At 41.8% G+C, this 10,074-nt stretch overlaps 1 protein-coding gene across 1 annotated transcript; it reads left to right on the forward strand.

Annotated features, from left to right (window-relative positions):
• Positions 1–1,526: 1,526 nt before the first annotated feature.
• On the forward strand, positions 1,527–8,462 carry btbd3b (BTB (POZ) domain containing 3b). Its single transcript, XM_080869325.1, has 4 exons — positions 1,527–2,461; positions 3,378–3,468; positions 5,189–5,307; positions 5,982–8,462. The coding sequence occupies exons 1-4, from the start codon at positions 2,151–2,153 to the stop codon at positions 7,012–7,014; spliced, it is 1,554 nt and encodes a 517-aa protein (XP_080725451.1). The 5' UTR covers positions 1,527–2,150; the 3' UTR covers positions 7,015–8,462.
• The last annotated feature ends 1,612 nt before the right edge of the window (positions 8,463–10,074 follow it).

Below are 10,074 nucleotides of genomic sequence, written 5' to 3' on the forward strand. Positions count from 1 at the left end.
TCTTTTGTTCTCCACTAGTCCAGTTTTGTCAGATTTTCTAAGAACACATTTCACACTGTGCCAAGATATGCCAAGTTTTCTGCTAATAGTTCTCTTTTTTGTTGCAAAAACAATCTTTTATTTCTTTTAAACTGTGTTGTCTTTGGCATTTTTCATGGATTCAACCAAAGAAATGAGAAGAAATTATGTGTTTTTGTGACAGGCTGCTGGAAATAAGTCCCTAAAGGTGCAATTTAGAATAGGATCCTTTCTAAGTTGTCTGTTCTGCTTAGACACAGCACTAGTTCATCATTTGAGTTAGGTGCTTTTTTTATGCTTGAATGATTCATAGGTCAGTATTAAGTGGTTAAACAAACAAAAGAAAGATTTCTTTGAAAATGGTCAAGTACCAGGAGTGGACTGAAAAAAAGTGAACAACCAACCAACATCCAAAGAAAATCATAAGAAAGACATTCGGAAAGCCTGGAGAACTACTGCTCAAAACCACTTAAATATAAGAAAGTCTGGCTCCTTGGAAGCAAAACATGAAGAAATGATGGTTGGCTTAAGACTTTTGTATAATACTGAATGTCAGCAAAATATTTTAAACCACCACCGCCGCCAAGCGGCTAAATCCTCCCTTCAGTTTAAACAGAATCCCCACTGTGCTCAGGTCTAACTAGCGTAAAAGAGCAGAGGGGAAAATATGCATCATGTTGTACACTGTGTAGAGAGTTCAGAGATTCATGTACTCTCCTGAAGAGATGACCTAACAAGGAAGCCTAAGTGCAAGCACATATTTGCCTTTTGAGTACTTCAAAACAAAAAAGGCTCTAAGAAAAGATCTTTGTTCTTACTAAAAAGCAAAGAAAAAAAGCTATTAATTAAAACTGAAATATTAAATGCTTTGGGGATATTTACACATTGTAACATGTTACAAGATCAAATTCTACAAACAAAAATATCCTGAGTATAACTAGGTTTTTGGCATGAATGGGCATGCTGTAAATCTTTTACTGATTGAAGTCTACTAAGGTTTTGCAGAGGTAAGAAGTCTCATCAAAGCAGCCCAGGTGAAAAATGAAGTTCAAATTCAACTGTTTGTGTAAATGTACGGAAACCTCATTTAAATAACGAGTGATTGTCAGACCACTCAAGAATTAGACAAATCCTGCCCTTAAAAAGCCCCTGTAACTTTACATTGTTCTTTTGCATTATAACATAGTCTCCATTTACTGGACTCAATGCTGCTGCTTCATGTAAAGGAACCACAGACAGTAAAGCCGGAGATAAATATATCATTCTTATGGGGCATGGCTGTCACTTTAATTGAGTTTAATTGACATTCACTATTGCATATTCAAGTATGTGCTGCTATAGGCTGCATTAGCCAATCATGAATGCTGTGTGTTGCCATTGGCTGAGCTCCGGAGAGAGCCATGTACTGTGCTGAGAGAGGGTGGGGAGTGGTGGTGGTAGTGGGGGGGTCTCCTCCGCCTCCTCTTCCTCCTCCTCTCTCTCTGCACTCTCTCATTCAACCTCTGTAGTCAGCAGAATGAGAGGCTGAGCAGAGCGGAGCAACACGGCATCCACGGCTACAGCATCCTGCAGAGGACTCTTGCTCCATGGAGGAGAGGAAGGGGAAAGAGGCCGTGTTGGAGAAAAACGAGTAGATCAACACATGAAAAGAGAGCAGAGAGGGGAGGGAAAGCACAGAAGGAGTAAGAGCGCGAAATGAAAGGAACTGATTAAACAGCGTTGTTGAGGACCACTGCAGCTATACTAAATCTGGAGCTGTCAGGCCAACCCTCAGCGAAGCAGTGAGTGAGAGAGGCGAGCAGAGGAGAGAAAAAGAAGTGATTTAGAGAGCTGATCTCATCACTCTGGACTAACAGGGATGGGACCCACAAGAGCCTCTCCGTCAGCAGATCAAACTTCACACAGGAAAAGTGCCTTTCAATCACCAGTGTGAACCTGCCTCTTTAGAGGAGAGAAGGGAGTTATTCTATTAGTTCCCTAAAGGTCATACAAACCTCGCACAGGATCTTTGACTGCTGCGCTGCTGAGTGCAGCTCAAGTCTCCGCTGTCCTCGCTCCCCCATCGCACCTGCCTGCTCCCGGTGAATGTTTTCTCTGCATGCACACTCACTGCTCGGCAGTTGAACACACTCATGGTCGATGCCAAGGGAAGGAACATGAAATGTCTGACTTTCTTCTTAATGCTTCCTGAGTCAGTGAAAAGCAAGTCAAGTAAAAGCTCCAAGAAAGGGAATGTGAGTGGCAGCTCCAAGCTGCCCCCAGTCTGTTATGAGATAATCACACTTAGGAGCAAGAAAAAGAAGAAGATGGCAGCGGATATTTTCCCCACCAAAAAGCCGGCATCCACCACCACAGTGCAACAGTACCAGCAGCAGAACCTCAACAACAACAACACAATTCAGAACTGTAACTGGCAGGGACTCTACTCCACTATAAGAGAGAGGTAAGGAAAATCTGCAAGTTTTATTAACATTTAGATCAAAAAGATGAATTGGACGATTACATTTGAGAATGTCCCATAAAGTCTAATTGGTTTACTGAATTGCACCCGTCTTACGATTAAAAATGTACAACAAAACACTTCTACTAAAGTAGTAGGCGTGACGGGTGGTGCCTGTGTTTGTGAGTGCATGTAGGTTTGAGCAGGGGTGGGTGATATCTCTGCCCTGCCCTCCATCTGACAGGGGAACTCTGTTTACACCCTCTTTGCCTCCTGCAGACTTTGCCGCTCTGACACAACAGAGGGCGGACAGTCACAGCGAGTGCGTTTTTTTAATGCACAACAGGCGGAGGGCCGATCTGTACTAAAAGCAAAATATTTGCCTTGGCCTATCAGTAAAGGATCCCAGCAGTCCAGCGCAAAATGTGTGTTTTCTGACCCGGCTTTGTTGTCTCTCCAGAACATCATGGGGCTGTTTACCCACCCCTGTGACATGTTCCACTGCTCAATAATATATGAACGCAGCTTTATTGTTGGTCCCATTCTTTCACGGTGGGGATTTTCCACTGACTTCATCATCTTCTCCCTCTGTCTTTATGTGGAAAGAATGAATAAAAGAACATAAGGATAAAAATGATGAGCTTTCATTGCTCTGTGCGAGACTTAAATTTTAATTTAAGCACCTGGCACACTTTGCACACTCATAAAACTTGTGTTTAGAGTGTTTAGAATAACAGGAAAGATCAGAGTAAATGTGATGTATGATATTTGGTTTAATTTCTGCTAAAAGCTACAATCCCTATTTGGTAAAAGGTTAAATTAAACAGAAAGAAAATCCTTAATGTGCCTTAAAATCACCTAATTTTCTGTTTGTACCCTCCTCCCGCTCCCTCCTTTTTTTTTTTCTTTCCCTTTGTAGAAATTCTGTGATGTTCAACAATGAGCTGATGGCAGATGTTCACTTTGTTGTGGGTCAGCCTGGAAGGACCCAGCGGCTTCCGGGGCACAGAGTAAGAATTTTAGCATCAAGTGAAGTTGCACTAAAAGGCTGGAAAATGAACAAACAAGCAGCCACGCAGGCTGGCCCATTGTTGCTCATATCATAGAAGCTTGAAAAAAAACATCTTTCCTCTTTGCCAGCTATAATGAAACTGATTCCTTTTGTGCTCCACCATCACTTCCGCACCATGTGTCTTTTCGAGACAGTCCTCAATTATTTATGTAAATGAGGCTGAAGGATGGAGGCACAGAGTGAGCGAAGGAGGAAGGGCTATCCTCTTCAGCGGTCGTTTCGCGCAGGATGGAGCGTCTTTGTCTCCGCTTTAGCTCAGCTTTTCATGAAAATGCTCTGCAATTACTCAACTTTTAATCAAACACCCCCAACAGCACACCGTAACAATGATCAGACGCAGAGTGAGGCACGTCCATGTGTGCGCCTCGCACCCTGCACAAACTTTTGTCTTTAACCGAGTATCCTTTAGGTTTGACGCGACAATGCAATTTCTAGTGTAAATACAGCTGTTGGACTGTTTAGTCCACCATCTGACCTCATTATTTTTTTTATGATTAGCGCATAAATCATTTAAAAGTCATTTCTGCTGTTTGATTGTGATTAGAACAGTCGCATGAATTTGTAAGCGCACAAATTTCCACATCAACAGGCTCCGAATGGCTCTGCACGGGTCATTTTTAATGTTCTTTACATGGGACCAAAATGTGTAATCCATGAATGGTAGCTGCAATGCACTTTGTACACTTTAGAGCGCAGTTATGGAAGGACACTGACTCGACTGTGCTTTATGCTGAGGCATTATGGCAACGAGATATGACACTCAGTGCAACAATCTTTATCGTGTCCAGTAGGCAGGAGATTGAATATGCCTCATGATCTGCTTTTTGTTAACAGCTCTATCATAGTGGGATGGAGGGTGGAAGTAGAAACAGTCATTTATGTCGATATCTTTAAAAAAATAAAGAGCCGCAAGGTGAGAATAATATTATTCCAATATGCAGCGTATGGATTCTTGTCTCTAAACGCACATCAAAGAGCATCTGTCTTTCAGCTGACCTTGCTTAATGAAAATAAGCATGAATTTCAGAGTATGACAACAGCCACAAAAACAACGGCATTGTTTCCAAAAACCCTTAGATTTGCAAGGTTTATTTTCGACTAGTGCGCATGCAGTTCACTTTGGAGAAATTCTGTGTTCTTTATACCACCCACATATCCACCTACACACACTTGTGCCGCGCACACACACACGTATGCACAACACAGGCATGAACACAGAGACCTTAAACTCAGGTTTAATAACAGAATTCATAGCATTGTCTAATAAACTATTAGTCACACAGTCATATTGAGTTGCATGTGATTTCATCATACATTTAGATGACTCATTAGTTTCAGAAATTGAACTTCTGCTGCACTCGGTTCAGTAGTGTCACAAGCAAATACAAGTCTTCTTCATTAGAAAATTGCATCCGTGCCCTGAGGGGACACAGTAATTGTCTAAGCAGCGCTGAGAAAATCAACAGGTGCGATTTTGCCAACGCACAAAGGGATTTGTGTTGTTACGTGAATGCACTGAGATTCCCCACTTCAAATAATCTTCCTCCATTTTCCAGATGTTAGTACATGTCACATGAATTACACTGACGTCACAGATAAACTGTTTTCATTTTGGTTTTTCCCATCCGTCACTCTGTTTTCTTTGCTTCTTTCAACAGTATGTGTTGGCTGTGGGCAGCTCGGTGTTTCATGCCATGTTTTACGGTGAACTTGCTGAGAACAAGGATGAAATCCACATACCAGATGTGGAACCGGCAGCATTTCTGGCAATGCTGAAGTAAGGATTCTCTAAATTCTTCCTTCGACTGGGCCCGTTGACCTCGTAGTGCTTTAGTTGAACAAGCGGTCCATGGGTAAAAAAAAAAGAATAATTTGATAAGACTGATCTGTATCTATTTCTCTGGCAAATCTCAGATAAAACTGTTAAGTAAGCCTTGACAGACAAATGAGATGAAGTGTTCTTTATATATCTCAGGGACAGAATCTATATCTGTCTGTTGTACTTGTTCATTTCATTATACTTTCAAATTTTCCTGTTGAATCCCAGGATATTTTTTCTACCTCCTCGTTGCCTTCCTTTCATCACTTTTATTTCTGAGTTTTGTTTCTCTGTCCTTGCAGGCAAACTGTGATAGGTGGTAGACACAGACGTAGGAGGAATACTATTATGTTGGCCAGTTTGATAAGTTTGCGCTGCGATTTTTTTTTTATCTGGCGAGAATCTCGTTTCGTTCCTCTCTTAAATATTTTTGAACAGATACAGGAAAGTTTTGCTTACAGCACTTCAATGTCAATCACTTTCAGTCATAAGAAACTAAAAATAAACCTCAAATGCATTATTGTTTGAATCATGTCATCTAAATTAACGATCATAGAAAACACATTTACACCGTGCCGTTTTCTTGTCATTTCTCCGGTGTTTGCTGAGAAATTCCTATTTTATGTCAACAGGTACATTTACTGTGATGAAATTGACCTGAGTGCTGACACAGTGTTGGCCACTCTTTATGCTGCCAAGAAGTACATTGTCCCTCACATGGCACGTGCCTGTGTCAACTTCCTGGAGACCAGCCTGAGTGCCAAGAACGCCTGCGTGTTGCTCTCTCAGAGCTGCCTGTTCGAGGAGCCAGAGCTGACGCAGCGCTGCTGGGAAGTGATTGATGCCCAGGCCGAGCTGGCGTTACGTTCAGAGGGCTTCTGCGACATTGATGCCCAAACCCTGGAGAGTATCCTACAGCGGGAAACACTCAACGCTAAAGAGATAGTGGTATTTGAGGCTGCACTTAGCTGGGCAGAGGCCGAGTGTCAGAGACAAGAGCTCACCTCATCGACTGACAACAAGCGTAAGGTTTTGGGCAAGGCCATGTACCTGATACGTATCCCTACGATGGCTCTGGATGATTTCGCCAATGGAGCAGCCCAGTCGGGCGTGCTGACGCTTAATGAGACCAATGACATCTTCCTATGGTATACAGCTGCCAAGAAGCCAGAGATGCAGTTTGTCAGTCAGCCTAGGAAGGGCCTCACCCCCCAGCGTTGCCACAGATTCCAGTCCTGTGCCTACCGAAGCAATCAGTGGCGCTATCGGGGCCGCTGTGACAGTATACAGTTTGCAGTGGATAAAAGAGTTTTCATTGCTGGGTTTGGACTGTATGGATCTAGCTGTGGCTCAGCAGAGTACAGCGCCAAGATTGAGCTGAAACGTCAAGGAGTACTGCTTGGACAAAACCTCAGCAAATACTTCTCTGACGGTTCCAGCAACACTTTCCCGGTGTGGTTTGAGTATCCGGTCCAGATTGAGCCAGATACCTTCTACACCGCCAGCGTGGTTCTCGACGGGAATGAGTTGAGCTACTTTGGACAGGAAGGAATGACAGAAGTACAGTGCGGGAAAGTAACATTTCAATTCCAGTGCTCGTCAGACAGCACTAACGGCACTGGGGTGCAAGGAGGGCAGATCCCAGAACTTATCTTCTATGCTTGACGAGACCTGGTTAACCTTCTGGCTGATTCTCAGTGCACTTTTGAAAATGGAAATGTATCACTTTGTGCATAGTGTCACCTTCTGTTATTTATTTTTGTCACTATTGTGCAGGAAAAAAAAATCAGATCTCAGACCTGTGAAAGGGTCTTATGTGTTTTGGAATTTAGCAAGTGGTCCACTTGAGTAGGACCATATATTGTATATGTTTCAAGATGTGGATTTACACAAATACACCAATGAACTGGTCTTAACCTCCCAAAAAACAACAAAAAAGCAGACATCTTGCACTAAATGTGCCTGTAGATAGTAATATATTGTACATTCTGAAATGTATATATAATTCCACAACTGTGGCCAGTGCTGCCCACAAAGAAATCATATATAATGAATACGCTACAGTATGTTTATTATTTCTATGCTTGCATAGAAGGCACATATAGAGCAGCAATACTTCACATTCTACATTGTATGATGAACATTTCATGTCACGACATCATCGGCATCACAAAGGAAGTGAAAGTGGCTGTGTGACATTCAAAACCAACACCAAATTTCAAGTCACGATTCCATCAAAAAAAAAACAACAACAACAAAAAAAAACGCACTACTGATTCCTGTTGTATGTACGAACCATTTGAGAAGTTTCAATCTGACTCTTGATTGATTCTTTGACTGTAGTAACAGGGCACTTAATGAGGGCTTAAGGGGTCTTAGATTAGGGAGCACTAGATATAAGCCACACAACCCCTCTGTAGCATGTTGCTCTACACCTACACCCACTCCACTGAGGTTCCATTATCTTTACAGTTAACATTAGGACTTCTGGCTACTCACTACTACATGGTAGACCAAGGGATTTCTTTGATTTTCTATCTAAACCTGTCTGCACTGGAGTACTTACAGCATGGGCAAAGCGGCTCCATTTCATCTGATGTGTACTACTAATTGTTCTGGCGCCTTGGTTTTGTTTACAGTGAAAAAGATCAACATTGATTCTGTGTTAGAAGCCGTTTATGGACTTTTACTTCCCTTAAAAACCCTGCGCACTCTGAACTGCTGAGCACTCCCTCCCAATGTGATCGTACAGTATCAGTATTTGCAGAAGCATACTGTACATGCTACAGAATTGCACTGATGTTGGTTTGTAAATGAATTTGTTTTGTTTTACTCCAGCGAGGGAGTTTGTTTTGATTTTATTTTCTTATTTGCTGTGCTACTGAATATTCGCCTGCTGATGACAGTGGACGGGTAAACTGGTGTTCATGTCCTGTGTTTACGTGCTACAGTGCTGGGAGACCGACGAATGTGTATGGTTGTTGATGATGGAAATAAACAAAAAGAAGTGGTGCGTGCTGGCTGTGTAGCCCATCTGTAAAAAGTGATAAAGCTACGTACTTTGCCTGAAATTAGGAGGGGCGACAGATGATGCCCATCGGCACTGCAGTGATTTACAATGCCAAGAAGAACTCTGTTGATTGATGATGCCTGTCTTCATCCAACTTTTACATCCTGTCTGTCAAACTAACTCCGTCTCCTGATTAAACACGCAATATTACACCTCACAGCTTAGCCAATATTGTATGCCATCTTGCCTGCCATTATAAAGAATGGCTCCTTAAGGCCATCACATCTCATGATTCAAAAGATAGAAAACAAATCGAAAAACAATCTCAAAGCACCAAAGTTTTTCTTTCACAGCTTGGCTGCTTGACCCAGAGTTGATCTTGAAGCATCTGTCTCCTGAGATGAACCCAAAAATTTAATAGATGATAAAACAATAAAGTAAAGGCAGATTTTTAATTCTCTCCGATTGCCTGATATGCTATAAAACTCCCAAACAAGTGTCATTGGTGGAATATATATAAGCAAATCTTTGTGAGCTGTGCATTCAAAATGATAATCCCTCCTGGGAACTCAGGGCAGGTACTTGATTACAAAGGCACTCGATAATACCGGGACTAGGTTTGACACTGGCAATGAGCACAAGGTTCTTGATGAATTGAGCTAAATCAGTTGGGGTTGCTTGGTGCTTTAGTGCAATTTTTCATGACTGTGGCACTGATGTTGTAAGCAAAATCATTAATTGTATTAAAGGAGGTCGGGGACTAAAATGTGCCAGGACTCCTGGCCTCCATTCGACACACACACACACACACACACACACACACACACACACACACACACACACACACACACACACACACACACACACTTTATAACTGTGACAGATCGGCTGATAAAAAGACAATTCAAGTACACTTTCGATTTCGCAGAATGTTAATTAACATTTATAACACAAACAACCCCAGTGCAGGGATTACTGAATTCGTGTCACCTTCGATGCAAAAGCAAAACCCCCACATCACTGGAGAGAGCTCTCCTCACTTTGTTCTCCTGGAACAGCAGCTACTCAAGCCCATCAATTTGCTTTTTTTTTTTTTTTCAGAGTTATTCACAGTCAGCTCAGATGGCAGGAGATCTGCCAGAGGCTACCAGCTCACTGCCAGAGCTGCGGTGGGAACACCTCTGCTCTACGTGGCGCACATTACCAAAAACGACTACTGGATCAATAACAAGACTTCAATCAGCAATTGAATCGGGGGTTCTAATTACTCACAATTGCACGCTATATATTTCAAAACCCTCAAAGATATAAATCTATCACGCACTCCTTATGCGCTTAGGCTATGTTTAATAAAAACAATATTTTTATTTTATGGGAGGTGACAATTACTATGGGAACCCATTTTAATTATAAGAATGAAATGCAATTAAATCCTACTTGGCCAAGAATAAAATGCATGGTTAGGCCTCTAATTAGGATGACTTTGTCAATAGAGGGAAACATATCACTGATAAGCAACTCAGTACTTTCATCCAAATAAGCAAACTGCTAAAAAACAATGCTGGATAAGAACTTGCTATATATATATATATATATATATATACACACACACAGTAATATAAATGCAGAACATTGACTGTAATTTTCAAAACAAAAATTTAAAAACACGGTTCAGCGTGGGAAGGCAAAAAGGGAAAACGGGGGTTGGTGGGTAT

Source organism: Rhamphochromis sp. 'chilingali' (genome assembly GCF_963969265.1).
Source record: "Rhamphochromis sp. 'chilingali' genome assembly, chromosome: 20".
Lineage (NCBI taxonomy): Eukaryota > Metazoa > Chordata > Actinopteri > Cichliformes > Cichlidae > Rhamphochromis > Rhamphochromis sp. 'chilingali'.